Source organism: Equus quagga, chromosome 2 (assembly GCF_021613505.1).
Source record: "Equus quagga isolate Etosha38 chromosome 2, UCLA_HA_Equagga_1.0, whole genome shotgun sequence".
NCBI lineage: Eukaryota > Metazoa > Chordata > Mammalia > Perissodactyla > Equidae > Equus > Equus quagga.
Window position 1 is genome coordinate 125,424,508 of NC_060268.1, and position 22,952 is coordinate 125,447,459.

The 22,952-nt window shown below is 53.8% G+C and overlaps 1 protein-coding gene across 6 annotated transcripts in view; it reads right to left on the reverse strand.

Moving 5' to 3' along the window:
• CDH23 (cadherin related 23) overlaps window positions 1-22,952 on the reverse strand; it is a 398,494-nt gene that overhangs the window by 11,490 nt on the left and 364,052 nt on the right. For all 6 annotated transcript variants that reach the window (XM_046653203.1, XM_046653202.1, XM_046653200.1 and 3 more), the window contains 15 exons: window positions 22,094-22,315; window positions 21,671-21,790; window positions 20,836-21,016; window positions 15,793-15,926; window positions 15,019-15,228; window positions 14,347-14,454; window positions 12,847-12,949; window positions 11,373-11,498; window positions 10,405-10,608; window positions 8,539-8,997; window positions 4,998-5,114; window positions 3,610-3,834; window positions 2,862-3,031; window positions 2,500-2,637; window positions 1,374-1,493 (listed from right to left, as the gene is read on the reverse strand). In XM_046653203.1, the coding sequence (XP_046509159.1) occupies window positions 1,374-1,493; window positions 2,500-2,637; window positions 2,862-3,031; window positions 3,610-3,834; window positions 4,998-5,114; window positions 8,539-8,997; window positions 10,405-10,608; window positions 11,373-11,498; window positions 12,847-12,949; window positions 14,347-14,454; window positions 15,019-15,228; window positions 15,793-15,926; window positions 20,836-21,016; window positions 21,671-21,790; window positions 22,094-22,315 (2,637 nt within the window). The remainder of the gene's footprint in view (window positions 1-1,373; window positions 1,494-2,499; window positions 2,638-2,861; window positions 3,032-3,609; window positions 3,835-4,997; window positions 5,115-8,538; window positions 8,998-10,404; window positions 10,609-11,372; window positions 11,499-12,846; window positions 12,950-14,346; window positions 14,455-15,018; window positions 15,229-15,792; window positions 15,927-20,835; window positions 21,017-21,670; window positions 21,791-22,093; window positions 22,316-22,952) is intronic.

The window sequence follows — 22,952 nt, forward strand, 5'->3', positions numbered from 1 at the left end:
GCATGCTGGAGCGGGGTGGTGCATGCTGGAGCGGGGTGGTGCATGCTAGAGCGGGGTGGTGCATGCTGGAGCGGGATGGTACATGTGCAGTGCCTGGCCCAAGGAAATGCTCAGCAACTAGTACTGCGGGTCACAGGTCATCTGTGTCCTGGTCCTGAAGCAGGGACCTCCTACTCTGTGTCCTTTGCTCCTTCCCACAGTGGCCCTATACATCTGACTCTAATCGCTGGACCTTAATGCTGGACTGTGATTCCTCCACTCCCAAAGGCCCCCTCTTGACTGGGATTTGTGGATGGTCTGGCAATTAGCTCTCTTGGCTGACCTGACAGCCCAGGGCAGGTCCTACAGACACACGAGGCCAGGAAGCCTTTTTTCCCTGGCTGCTGTGGCCCTGCCTGCCTGCACCCTCATCAGAGCCCTTCACAGCAGCAATCTTAAGAATGCTTTTCAGTGCACAAAGCACATTCCAACCCCCCACCTTCCTGACTCACCGCCGCCCTAGGAAGGAGAGGTCATCATTACTCCTCTGCCCCCTACCCCCGGCAGACTTGACACCTGAGGCTCAGAGAGGTTACATGACAAATGCGGTGTGCTCAGCTCATGGAACCTCAGTCTTCTGACTCCAAATACTGTGCTTTTCCCAACACAGCACATGTCTGTGTGACAGGGACAGGAGTCAGATATGTGTGAGTGCTCCCACCGCCTCCCCCTACCTCCTAAAGAGAAGTTGTCTTTGCCTACCCAGACTCTCACCTCTCTGCCCTTTGGGAGAGTTTATTTGGATGGTTAGGTTATTGAGAGAAGTAGAAGAATTGGCAGAAAGACAGGGCTGGAGAAGGCAGAAAGAAGGGGGAAGAAAGAAAGAGCAAGCAAAGCCTCAAGGTGTGGGACCAGATAGAAATGAAGATAGAGCTTAGAAGGTGGACGCTGGCCTCAGAGCAACTGGGTGGATGCTAGCACTGGAATGGGAATGGGGTTGTGAATTTGAACCCTCACTAACGTTCTTTAAGAGACATAAATAAAAAATTGCTTTATCATTACGTTTGGCTGCTGGACTGTGTTTCTTTCACAGGGGCACCATGGACACACTGGGCAGTGGGGAGCCCCAGGCTTTATCTGCGTTACTCCCAGGTATGTTTAGCTGCCTTAGCAGGGGTTTCACACAAGAGATTTCTCCTAGAGAGTCCCTATCCTCTTAAGCCGCAGCCATTGTGACCCATTCAGCCAAGCCTTCCCTTCTCCTTCCTGCCACCATGTCTCTGAGGGGATTGGGTGGCTCTGATCCCCTTCTGAGCAGTCATTCTCTAAAGGCTCCGCTTGCTGCCTCCACAACCCAGTCCCCAGTGTCCCTGGCCCAGGCTGGTGCCCCTCACCTGCACTGAATTTTCTCGTCGGTTGCTGGCTGCATCCCCAGGGTTGTCTTTGGCCAAGGCAGTCAGGATATAGTGGTCCTTCTTCTCCCGGTCCAGAGAGGACAGCACATAGATGTCACCCTAGTCAGGGGAGGGTGGTGTCAGGGCCTTCATCAATTCAACAGGTGTTTATTGAGCATCTACTACATGCAAGACAGTGTTCTGGGCTCAGGAGACACAGCACTGAACAGAAGGGACAACAGCTCCTGCCCCACGGAGCTCTCATTCTAGTGGCTCTTCTTGCCCTCACTACCCCAGTCCACCTGGAGATCGATGAACAGTCAGGCTGGACCTGACCAGGTATATATACAGTAGTACTCTATAAATATTCGCTGTTCACAGTGCCAGGCCAGGAGCATATCTGACTGTTCATACCAAGCAGGAGGACAGAACCCTGCTGCAAGGGCAGGGTGCAGGGGAATGTGGGCAGGCAGAGGCAGGGGGAAGGAAAGTCCAGTTCCAGTCCAGCAACTGGGGAAGGCCCCACCTGGCTAGCCACTCGCAGGTCACAGGGCTCTCTCTCTCTCTGTACTGAAAGCAGCAGCTCTGAACCAATTTGCAGACATTTGAAATCATCACCCATCTTTCCTCTTGAGTCTGCTCTCCCGCAAGTCTGAGACTCATGGGAGCTTGGGGGATGCACGTGTAGGGGCTGCTTCCCTCTCCCAGCACCGAGTAAAGGGCCATGTATACAGTAGGTGCTCAAACACTGTGCTCACTTTCTGCAGAGCTTCCTATGCCTCTCTTTTCACAGTTTCAAAAAGCAGTCACATGGACTTGAATCAAGTTTTCTAGTCTGGTGAGGACACATCTCAGAAATTTTTGTCCCACAAAGGGCTAGTACCAAAAGACTTTGGCCACTTCCTTCCATGTCTGCTGGGATAGAAAGGCCACAGTCTACAGGATGTCTGGGGCTCTGAGAACAGGGCTTGCTGACTTGGCTAAAAAGCCTCTGCGGCTACAGATGTCCAGGTGGCAAGACCCAGATGACCACAGGGGGATGACTACAATATTTTTGGTGGCTTCTCAGCCTATGACCCTGGGCCCTTCCCACTCCCCAAACCCAGGCCCTCCATCACCCGCTTACCGTAACGGGGTTGATGGCAAACTTGCCCTCTCCATCCCCGAGGCTGTACTCAACGAGGGCAAAGTTGCCTGAGTCGGCATCAGTAGCAGTGACTGTCAGGATGACTGTGCCCACAGGCACATCCTCAAAGACGGCCTCCTGGAGCCCAGTGGGCAGGGAGAGAAGGCAGACCCCAGTCAGTCCTAGAGTCTACGCCCCTGCCCTAGGAACTCACTGATGCTGAGAACCCAGGACATGAAGCTGCTCATGGGCTGGTCACTCCCATGGGGCTTAGAGGCTGGCAGAGTGGGAGCGGAGGATGCCCAAAGGCCCCAAGGAATGGGCACAGCTCCTGGACCCAACCTGTTGGCCTGGTCACCCACCTGGTAGGAGGGCTGATCAAAAATGGGGTTGTTGTCATTGATGTCCACAATCTCCAGGTAGACAGGGATCTCAGCTGCCCGGGGTGGGGACCCATTGTCTGAGGCCCTCACTGTAAAGTTGAGCCAGTGCACTTCCTCATAGTCCACCGTCCGGTTGGCAATGACCTTCCCTAAGACACAGAGACAACCACTGCCATTTTGGTCACTCCTCACTCATGGAAGATCTCCAAAGTATGAAGAGAAGGATCTTGAGTTCTGAGGGCAGGTATGGTCCCTTGAAGAAGGAGGGTGGCCAGGCAGCACTGCCCAGTGGCAGGCCAGAGGGCTGAGAGCAACTGGCATCCAGCTGTTCTCCTTACTGGAGGGGTGAGAAAGCTTTTTGCAAGTCAAAGGGATGAACACCAACAAGCAGGACCTCCTCTGAGACTCTGCTCTCTTGGCCTTCTTGTTCCCTCGGTGATACTAATAGTGGGAGCCTGGGTGACGGAGATGGTGGAGTATCCCAAGTTTCCAGCAGACCTCAAAGGGGGCTTCCATCCCAACCTGGGACTAGGCGCTCTGTCCCCTCCTCTGGTTTGGGCATCTGGGAGTGACTGGAATGTTGGCCATATTGGATCTGGCCCAGCCCCCTAAGGGGCCATGGTGGGGCCCCAATTGGAGGGTGAGCAGCAGGCCATGGTCCCTCTTGGAGGCCAAGTAGATACAGACACATGTTCCCCAACCCTCCTCTGGCAGATTTCCCACCTACCTGCTGAGGAGTCTTCCAGCTGGACGTAGCCTGGGGGCATCAGGTCCAGCAGCGTGTAGGTGATCAGCCCATTGAGGCCCTTGTCAGGGTCCACAGCTGCCACAGCGATGAGTGTGGTGCCCAGGGTGGCCCCCTCCAGGATCCGCTCTGTGTAGTAGGTGATCCCGAAGGGCTTGAACTGGGGTGTATTGTCATTGACGTCCAGGATGTTGACTGTCAGCTTGGCTGGGTTGGAGGCAGGGGTTGAGGGTGAAGTGAGAGGGCATCAGTGAGGCTAGGCCTTTTGAAGTCTCAGCCAAGCGCAGAGAGGATGGCAGCATCTCACAGGCCTCCTGGGACCCCCTGAAGCTTGACCCAACCCTTAGGCGGTGGCATGTGACCCTTTCCTCTGGTCTGGTCGCTCACTCTTCCGTAAGGGAAAAGGGCTTGGGTTCTACCAACTGGCTGGTAACCTTTGTGGAGCCCCTGGCCCTTGCTGTGCCTCAGTTTCCTAACCTGTGCAATGGGATACCACTAAGATGATCTTTAAGACCCTTCCCATGATTCAGCCTTCTATCTCCTGTCTGAGCTGCTCTCTCTATATAACTAGCCTGGGCCCTTCACCCTCTGAGTGTGGAACATTGAGGAGATGATCAGGTCTGCCCTTCCTTTCTGGAAACTTGGGCCTCTGGGCCGTAAAGATAAGCCGCCAATATCTGCTAGGCCTATCTCCTCACTCCAGCAGCTGACCTTGCCTTGTGGCAGAGGCCACTTGAGGCCACCCCACCCCTACGTCCCCCTCCCTCCCTGCTCTGCTCACACAAAATCCACGCCTCTCGCAGCCCCCTCCCAGCTCACGCCTCAGGCTGCAGCAGGACAGCCTGCACTTGGCCTGCTAAGGCAGCATCCCTGCCCCTCTGTTCTCTGCCGTGGTGCTTGTGCCCCCAGTGGAGCGTCCATGGCCTCAGGTCACCTTTCCTTGCTCTTTGCTTCCTCTGGGCTGACCCTGTGGCTTCCTAGCAGATTTGCGGTTCCTGTCTCACACCCAGCCACACCCTTGTTAGCGGTTCTGACAACAGGGTTCTGACCTAAGTCTGCTAACCCATCTCTTTCTCAATCCCCTCCAGCCTCTACCAAGCCTCCTCCCCACTTTGAGCCTTGGAGTTCAAGATCACACACAATTCTGGGCTCCTGGACACCGCCCCCACCCCACTGCTGAGCTCTGCCTAACAACCAGGACACACAGCCACCCTGAGTCTCACGGTAGCTGCCACCTTCCACGCCCCACTGTAGCCTGACTACTGGCAGCCTCTGCAGCTGGGTCCTGCTGTTCCCTCCCTGTCCCCGGCCAGCGCTCCCGCCCTGATGGGCTCTGAGGAACCAGTGGAGATGCCCCTGGGGAACCTTACCATTTGGCACACTGACAGAGCGCTCTGGTAGGTCACTCGCATTGTCAATCACCGAGAGAGTGACCTCATAGGTGGCAACCAGTTCCCGGTTCAGGGGGGACTTCACCATTACAGACCCTGTAGACCAGACCAGGTCAGGTTCAGCCTGAGGGGAACCCCCTAAAATCTGGGCCTCCCAGGGGTGCTCCTGGCCAACCCTCCCAATCCCTGCCGAGGGCAATGGTCCCCAATGGACCTTGTTGGTCTCATCTTTGGCTGGGATGAGACCACAGCCATCTGCAAGCTGGGGACACATCACTCTGCCCCTAACTCACTGTTTACTAGCTGGTGACCTTGGGTAAATTATTTAACCTTTCTGCACCTGTTTCCTCATTTGTAAAATGAGGCTAATTTCAGGATCTACCGCATAGGGCTATTTTGAGGATTCTAACAATTAAATGAGTTTACATTTATAAAGGGCTTAGAACTGTGCTCGGCACATAGAAAGTGCTATGTAAATCCTTGTTTAAAAAATGCTTGTATTCCACAACAATGTGAGTATCCTGAACACTACTGAACTGCACACTGAAAAATGGCTAAGATGGTAAATTTTATGTTATGTGTATTTTATCACAATTTAAAAAACTCTTGTATTCTAATGAGGTCAAATATAAAGGAAGGTCAAGGCAGCTAAAAAGCCCTGAGGGGGTTCCCTGGAGGGGACAGTGGGTGGAACAGGCTGGACAGTTGGGCCTGCCCCTTGGTCTTGGGGCAGGACATGGGCTGACGGTAGGAAAGGAGCACCACACTATATCCGTGCTAGCAAGGAGTTGTCTCCTTCTCTCCTGCCCGCAGCCTCCCAGGGCCCCTGCCTGCCCTCAAACCACAGAAGAGCCCTCCAGAGCTGGGGCTTGGGCTGGACAGACCTTGTTTGGCCCATCTCAGGCCTGGCTCTGCTGTGAATTCTCTCCTTCCTGCCTGTTGGAGGGCCTGGCAGCTCCTCCTTCCATCAGCCTCATCCTAGAGTGAAACTTCCTTTCTCTTTTTCCAGTTCCCTCTCGGGCACTGGGGTCTCTGGGATTCCTTTCCCCATTGGCAAATCCCCCTGCTGGACATCTGTCCTCCTTGAGTGCCCAGCCGCGGGGTGGTCACTTACCCTGGGCCGCTGCCTCCTCCTCCTCCTCTTCCTACTCTCGCTCCCCGTCCCGAGGCTGGGGAGCGAGGATGGGGAGAGGGTGGCTGCATTCAGTCTGCAAAGGCTGGGCCGCGGCCTTGGCCCGGGCCCACAGGATGGGAAGGGTGGTGGTGGGTGCGGTGGGTATGGAGGAAGGCAATGGGGTGAAGCAGAGAAGAGATGAGGTGGGAAGTGACAGAGAAACAGAGCTCAAACCTGTGGGCCTGCCAGCCATGAGGAAGAGAGAAGAGGGTTAACATCAGTTAGTCCAGGGTGCACAGGGGATGGAGCAGAGCAGGGCATGAGGGCGTTGGGACTCAGAGCTGCCCAGGGCGGGAGGTTTGGGAGGGAGAGGGTGGAGGGGAAGAGGCAGAGGGAAAGGAAGCCAGGGGAGCAACGGGAGCCCAGTTGGAGAGGAGCGCTCAGAAAGCTGAGGCTCTGGCAAGAAGAAAGGGGAGGGAAGGTAAGGGAGGGAGCTGGGAAGAGGGGCAAAGAAGACACTGGAAAGAAAAATAGAAGAAGAGAGTCAGTCGGAGGGAGGGAGAACAGAAGAGGAAAGTGGTTGAGACACCAGTATAGCTTAAAGTTGGGCAGGGGCGTGGAGTAGCTCCCCATGGTCCTGACCAATCAAAGCTGCGGGTATTTTGCTAACTTGGGACATGGCTAACCTATCTAACTTCTCCTAGTGCTCACGGTTTTCCTGTCTTCTTTTTTCCTTTGGCCTCAGATGCACACTGAATGAGTCATATTCTTTGGTTCATTGCACACCATCATCATTGGCATCACTCTTGTTTTATGTATGTATCTATTCCCTTTTATTTGTATACTCCTCTCCCCTTGGGAAATCATTGTAATGTACTGAAGAGTGTTTTTTTTAAAGTGTTCCTGAAAATCATGTATTGTTTTGTGTATGTATTTTACATTTATGCAAATGGAGCTGTGGTATATATATCCCATCCTATTTCTAATTCTTTTCAGTAAGTGTTCATTTTTAAGGTGCACTCATCTTGCTCTGTGTGAGTCTAATCTATTGCTTCTAACTGTTGCCTGGTATCCCATGGTGTGCACCCACCCTACATTATACTCTCCAATCTCCCAGGGAGAGATGCCCAGGTGGTCTCCAACTCCCACCACCAGTAACATTTTAGTAAACATCCTCAGATCATCCCATTATCGACCTGAGAATTTCCTTGGGATATACACCCAGGAGCAGAATTGCTGGGTCATGGGGTATAAGTGTACTTTGTGCTAGATTGCTGTCCAGATGATGAAATCAGTTTAAACTCCTACAGTAGTGTATGAGAGTTCTGATGTCCCCACATTGTCACCAATAATATTGTCCAGCATCCTCATATCTGCTAATCATGTATGGAAAACTGATATCTCATTGCTGTTTTACTACTCATTTCTCTGAATAACAACAATTGTTAGCATTTTGTCACAGCCATGTTAGTTTTTTTGTCACTCCTCTGAGACTTCCAAGAATTATACCTGTAATGTCCCATGTCCCCTCCCTAACTCCCCAGACGAGCAAAAACACTAAACTTTTGGGAAAATGGTAAAGCCATCAAAGTTATAAGTTGCATAGGGGTCAGCCCGGTGGTGCAGTGGTTAAGTTCACATGTTCTGCTTCAGCGGCCCAGGGTTCGCTGGTTCGGATCCCGGGTGTGGACATGGCACCGCTTGTCATTCCATGCTGTGGTAGGCGTCCCACATATAAAGTAGAGGAAGATGGGCACGGATGTTAGCTCAGGGCCAGCCCTCCTCAGCAAAAAGAGGAGGACTGGTGGTAGATGTTATCTCAGGGCTAATCTTCCTCAAAAAAATTATAAGTTGCATAAATTGTGAAAGCTAAGCCACAGTTCTCTTTGTTTTGTGATAGCGTAAGAAAATCATCAAGGGTATATATATATATGTATATATACACACACATATATAACTTACAGATGATTTAAATGGCTAGTATACATATGAACAAAGTGTTCAACCACCCAGTTATTGAAGAAATGCATATTAAAACATGGTACCATTTTCCTATAAAATTGCAGACACAAAAACTTTATAATATTTAATGCTGGCAGGAGTGTGGTAAGACGGGCACTCTCATACAACACTGGTAGAGTGAGAGAATCTCAGAGAGAGAGCTGGTCAAGGGAGAAGAAGGAAGAGAAAGGAAAGAGGGAAGGAGCAAGGGGAGGGATGGAAAAGAGAAGGAAGGGTGTGGTGTCAACAGGGGAGAGAAGAGAGGCAGAAAGAGGAGCAGCTGAGGGAAAGGGAGGAACAGGGAGAGAGAGACTAGACGGAAGGGAGGGTAAGGAAGAAAGCAGAGCACAAGGAGCCTGGGCAGGGAGTCAGGAGGAAGACTGGGAGGGGAGCAGGCACTGGTACCTGTGTTGATATTCACGGCAAAGGCATCCTCCTGGTCAGGCACCAGGCGGTCAGTGTCATCTTTGGCCACAATGCCAATGATGTGGTACTCCAGCTTTGGGTCGAGGTCGCGGTCGATGGCAGTGACGTTGGCAATGACAGTGCCGGGCTCAACTGACTCCAGCACACTCACTGTCTGGATGGGATTGAGGAACTCGGGGCGGGAGTCATTGATGTCATCAATAAGGATAGTGATGATGGCTGTGCCCGAGAGAGGGACGGTGCCCCGGTCGGTGGCCACCACTGTCAGCCTGTAGGATTCCTGCTCCTCCCTGTCAATGGTGGCATTGCCGACGCGGATGACCCCAGTGACTGGGTGGATGAGGAAGCGGTCCTGAGCCCCAGCTTCTATTCGGTAGATCAGCTCCCCATTGAGACCACTGTCCTCATCCGTGGCTGTGACCTGAAGGACTGAGAATCCTGTGGGAGTTGTAACAGGGAGTAGCTGAGCACAGTGGCTTGTTCAAAAAACAAGGTATATTTGTTGCTGGTTCACAGAGCCCTTTCTCACCACAACCTTGCCAGTCTCTAACTTTTACACATTTTTCATGTTTGCAATTTTGTAGGAAAATCATATCTCATTTTATTTTCAATTGTATGATTATTTGTGAGATTGAACAATTTTTAATAATTTAATGATTAGTTGTATCTTCTCTTCTGCAAATTGTTAGCTTTTGTCCTTTCCCTATTTTTCTGTCAATTTATATGAATTGTATAATTATGATAATGTGAAAAATATCTTTTTCTCAGTTTTTTGTTTGCCTTTTAATATTGCCTATAATTGTTTGATGTAAAGAAGTTTAAATTCATATGTACCAAAATTTAATATTTTTCCGTTTCTGAGTTGTTCTGTTTCTTATATGCTTAGAATCAATTTATCAGAAATCAGATAAATATTCACCTAAACTTTCTTCTTTTTCTTTAATGTTTTCTACTTTTTAATATTTTCTTTAGAACGTCTTTGGGTTTCCTTTTGGTGTCTGATATGGGGTGAGACTCTACACTAAATATGAATAGATGTTTGCACACTAAATAATTAGTTTTCACTATTGGCTCCATCACGTCTGTAATTTACTGGTATCTGTTTCTGGGCTACTTCATCCCAGAGTCTTCTGCTCATATCATGTCGTTTTAAATTCTGTAGTTTTGTAATGTGTTATATTATCTGGGAAGGCAAATCTGGCTCTGTTATACTTATTTTTCAAAATATTCTTATTCTTCCAGATGACCTTTAGAATCAAATTTATCCCCCGAGTCATATTTGATTTTGATGGGAATCACATTAACCCTATTTTGACTTTTTTTTTAAGATTGGCATTTGAGCTAACATCTGTTGCCAATCTTTTTTTTTTCTTTCTCTCCAAAGCCCCCCAGTACATAGTTGTATATTCTGGCTGTAGGTCCCTCTGGCTCTGCTGTGTGGGACGCCACCTCAGCATGGCTTGATGAGCGGTGCTAGGTCTGCGCCCAGGACCTGACTGGCGAAACCCAGGGCCCCAGAAGCAGAGCGCGCGAACTTAACCACTCGGCCATGGGGCTGGCTCCTCTATTTTGACTTTAAAAATGTCAGTCTTTCCATCCAGGCACATGGATGAAACATATCTTAATAATCTTGTTTTGCAGACAAGACACTGTGGATCAGAGAAGGCAAGTGAGGGGGACCTGGGTCTCCTGACTCCCTCTCCAGTGCTCTTTCCACCTACCATGCTGCCCCTCCTTCTCCCCACTAGAGGTGAATTCTGCCTCCAACCTGTGAGGCTCCAATCCCCGTGGACCCCCAACCAGCTCCTGCATGGGGGCTGGGGCTGGGGCCTGTCCTCTGCTTACCAGGTGGGCAGTTCTCCAGCAGGTGGACCGTGAGGGTGGCAGGGCTAAAGGTGGGAAAGTTGTCATTGTCGTCCAGGATGGTGACAAGTAGGTCGGCTGTGCTGTTGAGCAGTCCGATGTCCTCAGCCAATAGTAGCAGCTCCAGGACAGGGGGTGAGAAGGCCTCCCGGTCAATGATGACACCTGACCTCACTGTCACCATGCCTGGCTCCCGGTGCCATCAGCCAGGTTGACACAAAGGAAAAGGGGTGCAGAGTGGAGACAGAGTGAGAGCCAACCGGGAGGGGACAGAGAAAGATAGGGGCACATGGGCGAAAGAGATGAAAGACGAGCAGAGAAAGCAACACAATGACTTTCTTCCCCAAAGGCTCATCAGCCAATGCTTAGGGAGGGCCCCGGGCCCCCAGAGCCAGTCTCCTGTGATTGTCCCCTCCCCAGGTGTCCTCTGCAGATCTCCAGAGTCCTGCCTGGGATGAGTGACCCAGGGTGGAGGATTGATCTGTTCCACTGAGCGAGGTATTAGCATATCCCTCCCTGTTGTCACTTGTCACCAAATTGGCCTCCTGTCCAGGACCAGACTGATGTCACATGGTCCCTGGGGAGCTTTGGGTCTGGTTTGAGGACAGACCTTTAGGTGCTTCTGGCTGAGTCAGGGCCTGAGCCTTTGGCCTGGGCATGGGGAGATGGAGGGAGCGGGTTGGGGGGCTCTATACCTAGGCTGAGAGTTTGTGCACCAACAGGTCCCTTGTATCAGCCCGAAGCCTCCTCCTGGGTCCTCCCCTCTCGCCCTTAGGTAGCCTAATCCAGCTACCTGGGGGCATGGCGGGATGTGAGGAATGGGGTCTCCATGGAGACCCCTGATCCAGCACTGACAAGGGACACCCTAGATCTAGCAGTGGGTTCACTCCCATCCCAGCTGGAAGACTTGGAGCCAGGCTGGGAGTGCTGGGGTGGCACAGAGGCCTTACCGGTGCTGTTGTTAATGTCAAAGAGGCCGCTCTGGGAACCCAGCAGCTGGTAGGTCACCACAGCATAGACGTCCAGGTCTGCATCCAGTGCCAGGATAGGCCCATTGAGCACTGTGAGAGGCGTCCCTGGGCCAGGGGGAGAGGGGTCACTGCAGGGCCAACCTGGCCCCCCCACCCCCTCCCCCACCCGTTGCGGTGAGCCATGGTTGACGATGGATGAGAGGGAGGGAGGTGAGGTGGACGGGATGGGGAGGCCCTGGGCCGGGCTGCGGCAGCCTTGGCAGACTGACGCAGATGCCTGGGGAGCGGCCTCAAAGCCCTGCTGGGGAGAAAACACAACAGTGGTGAGCAAGCCCCTCTGGCCCGCCGGGAGCATGCCTGCCTTCCCAGCAGCCTTTGAGGCTGGCCACTCTGCAGGAGGGTCTGGGGGCTCCCTGAGGTCCCTTCCATGTGTGTGGGCCTGGTCCAGGTATGCACACCCAGCTCAGTCTATCCACACATGTGTACATGCATGCTCCATACAGATCTCTGACCGTACTTGACTAGGAATCCACACATGTGCGAGACTCCGTGTTCATGTGGCCATGAGCACCCACACGAGAGCACTTGCAGGCCCGGGATTCCCCGGCTGTGTGCTCGTCTGCCTCTGCAGGTGGGCACATTTGCACCTGAAGTGCATCTGTAGGCACCCAGGTGCCTAGGTGTGTTCGTGCACACCTGTAAGCCCACACATATGTCTTGATATGGACACCTACTGGCACACGTGTGAGCTTATACACAAGCAGGATTAAGAAACGAATTCATGTAGGAGGGACACACAGCCAGAGACAGAGTATCTTAGCTCATTGCTTTCTGACTTAGAATCCAAGCTTCTGGGCTGGGGAGGTTGGAGGAGGAGTGAGGGGACCTCCCTGGGGATATTAAAAAGGAGATTCTCTCCCTCTGAAGGGAAGTGAGGATGGTCAGTGCACGTGTGTGGGAAAGGGTTATGCTGGTCTACCCAGGGCCCCCTGACCCCCCACCTCTGATTACAGATGCTTCCTGGGCTTCTGGAAGCCTCCGGATGCCCTCTGCTTTGGGGCGGAGGAGCAGGGAGGGGTGGGCTTACTCTCCTCCTGGGTAGTCCTCACACCCTAAACGCCCCTCTTCAGAGGGTGATGGGAATGCTCTCAGGCCATCTTGGGGACCAATGACCACAGCTGTCTCTTTCAACCAGACCTGTGGCCTCTTGGCTGGCCTTTAAGAGGCCTGGCAGCTCCAGGACCACCAGCCCCTCAGAGCTGTGCCCCTTCTTCCCCTCTACCCTTCTGCACCCGCTGGGTCTGTGTTGGGTCTGTGTTCAGCCACGTGGTGAGGCTGCCTCCCCAGCCCGGCCTCAGCGGGGCTCTTATCAAGCACAAGGGAGTCCTCAGGCATCTGGGGCCCAGGTGGTGCCTGGCAGCAGCAGGAGTTCCCAGGCGGGCCCAGCACCTACCAGCGGGAGAGTTCTCCATCACCTCTGCCTGGTAGGTGCTCTCAGTAAAGAGGGGCTGATTGTCATTCTCATCCGCAAGAAAGATCAGCAGCAAGTCAAAATCCTGTGGGAGGCAAGGGGGAAGGGCAAGCTGTAGGCCATGTTCTAGCAAAGCGCTCCAGAGGGAGGAGGGCAGGAAGGTGAGGGCACAGGGTGGATGATTAAAAAGCCTGCAGCAGGGGTCCAGAGGCCTGAGTTCAAGGCCCTGCTGTGCTAGCAACTCACTGGGTGGCCTTGGGAAAATCATTTCCCTTACCTGGGCCTCAGTTTTCTAATCTGGCAAATGGGGATCTTAACTTCTTCAGAGAGGTGTTGTGAAGTTCACAGGAGAATGGATGTAAACAGGATTTAATCAGGTGCCATCTTGTGGTCTGGAAGGACTGAAGGCAGGAAGAGTCCTGGCTTTCAGACTCTCCAGGCCTGCCTGATGCCCTGGTCAGAGACCATCCAGACTCTCACCCACTGCTGGGTGAGAGTCACGCCTTTCAAAACCACAGTCACAGCCCTTATCTCTCGAACCTCCCAGTGCCCTGGATGCTATCTGTACTGCAGAGGTGAGGAAACCAAGGCCCAGAGACGGAGGTGACTATTCAAAGCCACATGGCAAGGCAGCGGCAGAGCGGGGACCAACCTCCCAGCCCTGATTTCCACCACTTGATGCTGCTGCTTCTCAGGATGACCCAGCCCCTCCTAAAGCACAGGCAGAGGAGGGGGAATGAGAGCAGCAGAGAAAAGAAGGAGGGAGGAAGTGAGAGAAGGAAGGAAACAGAGGAGCAAAGGATGAGACGTCAGAGGCTTGTGAGTACCTCCAACCTGATGTCTCCTCAGCCTGTACAGATGGGGGAACTGAGGCCCAGAAAGGGCAGTGTTTTGGACGAGCCATGCAGCCAGTCAGGAGCAGAGCTGAGAGGGGCCAGACCCCAGGACTCTTGGCCAGGGCTCTGCCACAGACCTCACAGGCTGGAAAGAGAGGGCTGACCTCTATCCACAAAAGGACTGTTTGCTTTGCAAACCTACTTCCTCTTGGTAAAGAGAGCCAGCTCCTTTGGCTTTTGAGGGAAAAGCCACCTGGAAAACGTAACTCTTTCAGAACCTAGAGGGTGTGTTTGTGCGTGCATGCAGGCCCATATGCACACATGACTGTGACGTGTGCCAAGTACCAGTGGTTTGGGGAGAAAAGATGACAGCTGGCTTGTATTGAGTGTTTGCCGTGTGCCAGGCACTGTGCTGAGGACGTCACAGATATTGGCTCCTTCATTCCTTTCCACAGTTTTGGGGTGGGTGTGGTCTTCATTTTGCGGGAGACAAAATGGAGGCTGAGAGAACTTGACTTGCCAAAGCCACACACCTACTGACAGGTGGAGCTGGTATCTGAACCCCGCGCTTGCTCACTCCAAAGCCTGTGCATCTAACACCGGGGCCAGCACCCAGCCCTGCTCCCCCTGTGCCCTCCAGCCTCACCCTCCTGGCTATGCGTGGGTTGTCCGGGTTGTCCTTCACGGAGATGGTCAGCTTGTATTCCGGGATCCGTTCACGGTCCAGGGGCCGGTTCACGGTGACGATCCCTGTCTGGGATGTGAAGGGCTGGTAAGCCGAGTAGCCACCTGCTCCCCACTTTGGGCTCTGGCCCACAGATGCTCAACTGCTCCACCTGCAGCTCCAGGAGTGGCTAGGAATTTCCTCCCTGAACCAGCAAAGATATGGTCCAGAAGGCCAAAACGGGCCGGCAGGGTCTTGCCAGGGCAAGAGTGACCCACCAATGTCCAGGTCTTGCTGCCTCAAAAGGATGGGCCCTCTGATGACCTTGGGGTGCCAGCAGCTGGCAAAACTTCAAGAGACCAAGTGGGGGTTTCCTGGTGCATCTTGGTACAAACCAAGTGCTACCAAGGCTCTGGCCCCATCTCTCCACATGATGAGCCTTGGGGATGACGGGAACCCCAGGGATGCCTCAGCTGGGGAATTCGAGATCCCACACTTCCCACAGAGGCTCCTGTGTTCAGTGGAGGGAGGACACTTGAAGAGGAAATGGAGCCAGAAGGAGCCCAGACAGTGGCAGCAGAAAAGCCTCTATGGCAGGGTCCTCTTTTTAGGAAAACCCCGGGGCAGCCTCCCTGGGGCTGGTTCTGGCCTTACCGTGGCATTGATGGAGAAGGCCCGCTCTTGGTTGCCGGCAGTGATGTTGAAGGTGAGGAGTGCATTGCACCCGCTGTCAGCGTCACTGGCCAGGACGTGGGCGACGAAGCTGGAGATGGGGCTATTCTCACTGATGGTGATGTTCATGGGTAGGTTCAGCAGCACGGGGTCATTGTCATTGATGTCCAGCACCTGAATCCCCACCAGCATCTGGGGCAAGTCAGAGGAGGAGGAGAAGGAAGAGGTGAAGGAGGAGGACAAGGAGAAAAGGGGGCATGGGGGAGACGGAGGAGAGAGAGTGCACTGGTGGACACGGTGGCCGAGGAGGAGGTGACGGGTGAGACGGAGCAGGATAGCAAAGGGGTGGGAATTGAGGGAGGAGGGTGCAGTTGGTCGTGGAGGAGAAAGAGGAAGAGGAAGATAATTAGAAAGGCAACAGGATGAAAATGAGGATAAGAGGGAAGCAGAAAAGGTGCAGAGGCGGAGTGGGAATGGCAGGGTAACAGGAGCAAGGCCCGGCTGGTCAGGCAGCCTCCCCAGAAAGCTGCTGTGGGGAGACTCCAAGCGGCCATGGCTGCCAGGCCCCAGGTCCAGCCTCCATGGGTGAGCCCCAAGAGGCACTTGCAGGTCTGTTAGGGACCCTGAGGGCCTGGACTGCCTCCAGAGAAGCCTGTGGTCTCTCTGAGCATGAGGGTAGCAGTGTTTACAGGAATCTTTTTGAAGAGTTCAGGGGGCAGCGGCAAGCAGCCAGCGTCACAGGGCCCCCAGACTCACCGTGGAGCTGAGCGGGGGCATCCCCCTGTCGCGGGCACAGATGGTCAGGTTGTAGAAGGCAATGGTCTCCCGGTCCAGCTCCACATCCTTCCGGACCCGCAGCACCCCCTCCACGGGAGAGATCACAAACTCCCCTGCATGTGCCGAGGAGAGCCCTGAGTTAGCCGGGAGTGGCCCAGAGCAGTGGGGGCCCAGGCCTCTCCCGCGTCCTCTAGCAAGCCTTACTCGCCAGGGGTGGGGGACAGCTGGAGCGTAGGTCCTCCAGTGCCCCAGCTTCAGATCCTCACGGGACCTGCCAAGGACTAGGAAGTACGGGGGGAGGGGGCCAGATAACAGCTAGGGCGCAGGTGGCCGTGGGCCCGCTCGTGCCCCAATGTGCCCAAGATCCCGACCAGTTTCCTTTCCTGGGCTGTGGCAGGCCAGGGCTGACCCTGGGTGAGACAGCTACGTTGAAAAAGTGGGGGCTCCCTTTCTACACAAGCACCCTCTTTCTAACCACTATTGATCAGAAATCGATTAATGGTGTCAGATACTTTGCAATGTGCAATCCTTCCCAGATACCGTGTCTTGTAAAACAGGATATTGGGGAAGGGCAAAACTCAACCCAAAGGAACGCCTTGCTACTGGTGAGGAACCAGGGCAGGACGGAGTGGAGAGATTGAGGGCAGGGGATCCCCAACTGTCCTCCATTCCCTCCCACCAGCCTGGCCCCTAGTCGTTCCCCACTTCCTTTCTTTGAGGTTCTGAGAAGCCTCAGCTGGCCTTTTGGCTCCCGTCCTTGTCTTGGCATGGCTGAGGGCCCAGAGGTCTGAGAGCTACTAGAGCAGGAACCTCAGACCCTCAGACTCTGACCTGGAAGAGACCCCAGAGACCATCCAGGCCCTCGTGGCCTTTGGAAAACGAAACAGGAGTCCAGAGAAGGGTGAGGACCTGTCCAAGTTCCCACAGCAAGTTAATGACAGGCCAGGACCCAAACCCAGGGCTCTGGGTCTCAGCCCACTGCATCCATGGGACTTGTGGTCTTTCCAGACAACACCACTTAGAGCTGAGCAGGGTAGGAGGTATGGGAGGACGGGGGAGAACAGGGAGTGGGTGAGGGGAAGAGGCAGAGGGGCAGGAAGCCAGGGGAGCATGTGGGAGCCCAAGGGGAGCCTCAGAGGGCTGAGGCTCTGGCAAGAGGAAAGGGGAGGGAGAGTGAGGGAGGGAGGCAGAGAGAGTGTGAGGAAGATGGGGTCACCTCTATGCATTCCCCCAGGAACAGGGAACACGGAGAAAGTTACTTTCTTCACTTTCCCTTTTGACACCAGGGGGAAAAGGCCCAGAGTGGGACAGTGACTTGCTCACAGACACACAGCACACAGGGCACGGCAAGGACAGAGGCCCAAGCTCCTCAACAATTTTCTCTGCCTGCCTCTGCACATCCTCCTCACCACTCCCTGCCCCTAGCTCCACTGCTCTGATTTACCAAAACAGCCCCTCCAAGGCCCACCTGCAGCTGGCATTTTCCACCAGCCCTTCCACTCCCCACAGCCTCACAGGCTGCACCCTGCTCAGAGGGGAGGAAGCTGCTTGAGCAGGATTTCCTGAGCCTGATCGTCCAAGGTCTCCAAAGAACTGGGGATTCCCTTCTAGGGGATTCCCAGCCCTGTCTCGGCCCCTGGCCACGTGCAAGCAGATAGCCTCCTGCCTTTTCTCCAAAGCCAGCCACCTCCTTGAAGGAAGGAAGGGAAGAGGTTCTGAAGGCCCTCGAGAGCGGCCTAAGGCGTTGGGAGGCTGGGCCCAGGCCAGACCTCCAGAGGTCAGCTCAAAGATCGAAGATCGGGAAGTGGGCAGGCCAACAGCCCCCACACTGCAAACTGTCATCCTCAGCAGCTTGCCCCAGGGCCTGAACTCCCCACCATTCCACTCCTGGAGATAGGGGTTAAAAGCAGAGGCTTTCCACCCAGTCATATCCAGGTCTGTATCCCGACTCCACTCCTGTGTACCCTCAGGCATGTTAATGGCCTTGCCTTGATGTTCTCATCTGAAAAATGGGCCAATAAAGAGGCATTGCAGGGTTGTGCTGGTGCTGGACAAGGCCTGGTCCACCTTGTGTGTGCTGGATCCGTGGCAGCTCTTGGGAGCAGTAGGGGCATCCTGAAAGGAAGGCCAGGCAGCTCTCTGAAGGAACTAGGGTCTTTTAGGGAGGATGAGGATGCAAGAAAGGGTGCAAGGAATGGCCTGACTGGAAGGGGCAACTGGACGTCGTGAGAAGGCCGGGGTTGGTGGGAGAGGCTCAGGTGGCCATGGCCTGTTTCCCAACTGTTCTGGACCATGTGTCTCCTCCTCACAGCTTTGTGTGGCCTGTGAGAGCCCCGTCTTCCTTGATGTCTCCATTGACAGGAGCCTGCTCCAGGTTCAGGCTGCAGTGGTGGGAAGGTGACCTTGAAGCTGGGTGGCCTGGGGCACGTCCTTTCACCTGTGATATGTCAATAAACCCGCTTTCCACAGAAAACAGTCTGGATTTGTAGGGTTTGTCAATTTCTCAAGTTACCAAGGTGCTGTCACGGAACCCGGAGGTGGGAAGAGATGTGGGGAGTGGCTGTTGTGACCGGTATATGCCAGCTGCTCCGGCACACCATTAGTCCTCCCGCCCGCCCGCCTGGGCCTTGCTCGTGTCTTCTGAACTGGGGGCAGCGTTCGGTGATCCTCAAGTGAGCTTTGCCCTCTGATGTCTACTCTTTCTTCCCGGGGGAAGGAGCTGCAGGCCAAGGCAGCCTGGGGAAACCCCCGGGCCTCTCTCACACTCCCAGGGGGCCTGCCTCTCAGTCTCCTGGGACACCCACAAGATCCCAAATTCCTAAGGCCGACCCCAATCATGCGTGGATTGAAACCCGGAGGTTTTGCTCACGACTCCAAAGGCCCACGGCCTGGAGCAGCCTGCAGCTGGCTGGGCACAGGTGTGAGCCCTGCACCCTGAAGCTGGGTGCAGAGAGGGCCCCTAACCTCGAGGGGGCTCAGCTGCCCACCCAGCATCCACCTCTCCACCAGCAGCAGGGACTCCCGCAAAACTACAAAACGCCCGTGTTTCTGAAAATAGCAGAGGAAAAATTCCCTTGCTCTGATGGTTTTAGAAGAGGAAGGCGCAGTACTCGGCCAAAGAGGAGACTTGGCCAGAGAGGGACATGAAAGGGCGGCACCTCAGAACAAAGACCCGCCACAAACCCTGGACAGGTCTTGTCCTACAGAAGTGGGACTTTTTTAAGCCTCTTAATCGCACATTCGCCCCAAGTTCTATGTTCTGTCCTTGGACCTCGCCTGTCTACTCCCTCCGTGATCTCATCTTGTGGCTTTAAGTATCTCTATGCTGACAACTCCCAAGTACCTCTCTCCTGAACTCCTGGTGCGTACATCAACCCCACCCGACGTCCCACAGCTAACCTCACCTGCCCCTCCTCCCCTGCTCCTACTGCAATCTTCCCGTCTGCCAACAGCTGTGCCCCGCTCCAGCCGCACAGGCTGAAACCTTGGTGTCCTCCTCGACTTCCTCTCACGTCCCACATCCAATCAGTCAGCACATCCCCCACCCGTGAAATATACTGGAGCCGACTGCCTCTTACCACCTCTGGGGCCACCACCCAGGTTCCAGCCCCAGCATCTCTAGCCGGAGTGACAACAACAGGCTCCCGCCTGGTCTCCCTGCTCCTGTTCCTTAAACCCCATGGTCTGTTCTGGGCACAGAAACTGCAGTGGTCCTGTGAAAACCTACGTCAAATCATGTCCCTTCTCTGCTCAAAGCCCTCCCATGGTCCCCACATCACTTGGAGCAAAAGTCAAGTCCTCACAGTAGCCCACCAGGCCTGACAACATGGGGCCTACTACCTCTCTGATAGCTCTTCCTACTCTTCACCCCGCTAGACTTCATGCCAGCCACAGGGCATTTTTGCTCCTCCATGAACATGCCAGTCACATTCCGACCTCAGGGCCTTTGTACTTGCTGTTCCTTCTGCCTGGGATGCTCTTCCCCAGATGTCCACATGATCCACTCCTCACCTCCTTCAGATCTTTGCTTCGATGTCACCTCCTTGGACAGGTCTTCCTTGAGCACCCTATCTAAAATTGCAGACTCCGCTCGGGCACTCCTCATCTCCTGGCTTTACATTTCTCCCTAGCATTTAGCACCTCCCACTCGACTAAGTCATCTACTTAATCAGTTATGTTCATTGCCTGTGTCTTTCAACTGGAACATATGTTCCATAAGGTAGGGATTTGTGTCTGTTTCGTACCATTCTGTATCCTTAGCACCTGGAATATGATCAGCATACGGTGGGTGGTCAGTAAATATTCAGTGAATGATCAGTTAAAAATCGGATGTTTCACAAAGATTTGCATTTCCAGCTTTGCTTTTAAAAACGGGAAGACCTGGCCCCTCTGGGCCTGCATTTTGACATGGCTGTAATTGGCAGGAGTCAAGTTGTGGCTGCCACAGCCTCCACCACTCCCCATTGTCTTGCCTAGACCCTTTCTCCCATTTGTGTTCCCTGCAGGACCCCGGGAGGCCTCTGAGTCTGAGATTTCTACTCCACAGAAATGAGCTAAACTGACTTGAGAAACTGCTCCGGCCAGGGCAAACTCTGCTCTGCAACTCAGGAGAACAGCCAGGGCAGTGTGAAGGCTACTAACGGGTGACGATGAGACACGCGGAGAAAGCTGGTGCTCCCTGAGTGTCTACATTTGGGGGGTCTCGAAGGTCTGGGGCAAGGATGCTCATCCTTCCTCTGCTCTGGAGCCTTTTCTTTGGGCCTGACACAGGGGTATTTTCTATCTGTGACTCTCCAAGGCTACCAGCTTCTCTTCCCAGATTTCAGAGTGTTCTTACCATGTCCCTAGGAGATGATGATTTCCATCATCTTATGGATGGGGAAACTGAGGCCCAGAGAGGGCAAGATCACACAATGGTGGGCCTGACTGCTTTGAGACCTCCTTTCTCATCCTGTTCCTCAGTGGGTGGGGGAGACGCCCTTGGGTCACGCCACCCCCACAGCCCAGCTTGGCTCCACTCACCCAGAGGGTCTCCATCCACGATGCCGTACTCCACCTGCCCATTGGGGCCTGAGTCCCGGTCGTGGGCCAGGAAGGTCCACACTCTGGGCCCTGGCTGGCCCTCGGTGACATCAAATGGCCCCTCATAGTCTCGGGGGAAGGTGGGCACGTTGTCATTGATGTCATTCACGTTCACGAGCACCTGAGATGGTGGGCAAGCTTAGGTGGGGCCACATCCCAGCCAGCCCTGTGCTGGGCCCAGTTCTCTCATCTGTAAACTGGACCTGATAATCCTGCCTCATGGGTCTGATGCAAGAATATGGGACAATGGATGTGGGAGGGCCTTTTAAGCTATGTATGTGGTTAAGCTATTGTACTGTCAAAGCCTTTTTATGGGCATAACAATACCATTAATAATAATGCTATGAAATTCTATTTATAGCTGTACCATAGTCATTTTACACGGTCTCCTTTGCTCCTCCCACACTCTGAAACAGTTTTTATTATCCCCCTTTCACAGCAGAGGAAAAGTGGTGCTCAGAGAGGTCAAGTGATTTGTCTGGAGTCACATAGCTATAGCTAGGAAGTAGATCAGGGATATGAATGCCTGTGCTCTTCCCATGAAGGAGAGGAAGGCAAGTGTCATCATCTATCTGATAGATGCAGCCACACAGAGAAGTTCAGTAACCTCCTTGAAGTCACAGAACAAGTTTGGGTGAGTTGCCAAGACCAGGACAGGGCTCTTGGATTCAAGTGTTTCTCCTGGACAATCTTTCCCTATGCCCTTCCCTACTGGAGCTTTCTGGGTTCTGTCCTCCCCCCACCTGCAAGATGGGGCTGTGTCCCGCACACTCACCGTGGCGGTGGAAGTGAGGCGGCGGGACAAGATGGGGCACTGGTCCGTGGCAGTGACGATCAGGGTGTAGCGGCCATGGCTGATCTCGTAGTCCAGCTCCTTGGCGGCACTGATGACGCCCTAGGGGATACATAGAGGGGACAAGGGTGGATCGATGGCTGTGGGTCTGAGGCACACTCCGACCACCCCAAGAGGTAGGCCTGACATCCCTGGCCATGATGGGGAACCCTTGTTGCCCTCTAGACCAGGCCCCATCTCACCCAGACGCCATGTTTCATCCTCATGACTGACTGCTCCCCCAGTTTCCTCCCAGATTCCACCTTTGCTCGGCCCCCAACCCCACCCCCCATGATGTCACTGAGCTCCCCTCCAATCCCTTTAGCCAGTTGACCCTCCTCCTGGACCCTGCCATCAGCTACTGACCGTGTGTCTGTTGATACGGAAGGTGTTTATGATGTTGCCTGTGACAATGGCATAGGCAACTGTGCCATTGGGCCCTTCGTCCAAGTCTAGTGCCTGGATGGTGATGAGGCTAGTGTTGATGGTGTCCGGGCCCTCATCCAGTAAAATCTCATAGTGGGGCTGCTGGAACACGGGTGTGTTATCATTCTCATCCACGATGGTCACATACACGTGAGTGGTGGCCTGTGGAGAAGGACGTGGTCAGGTTCTTAGTCAGCTGCTTAGAGGGGTTGAGGTGGAACCAGCTGGATGTTCTCCTAGGTTGAACTTACTCAGTGTGGTCCAATATGGTGAGGGAAAGGGAGAAGGATGAGAGGGAGGAAAGGCACAGGCTAATAGAGGAGGAAACCACAGAGGCTCCACCGAAAGCCATGGTGGTAAGTGCTTAGGTCCAAGATGGCACTTGTACCACCACTGTCCATGCCCATGGCAGACATCAGTAATCAATCACGGCACTGTTGAGGTCAGATGCAACCTCAGGATCCTTGTCATCACAGAAATCTAATGATTAAAATTGGCATATGAGATGAACTCCAGTAACCACCTCCAAGCCACAGCTTTGCCTGGGCCAGGGTCTTACTGACCCTGGGCTTCCTGCCAGATCACAAAAGGCAAGAATGTGATGTACTTAGCCCAACAGAGTATTTACACTTCACCCGTTGTTCATGTAAATGGAAGAAACACCTATTTTCAGCATTTTTAAGAGGGAGACATCGGGTTTGGGGCCATTTCATGGGCTGCTGAAGTGTGAAAAATAAAGCTCACAGAACATGACTTCACTACAAGAACAGGTCCTACAACATGCTCTCCTGTGACTGGC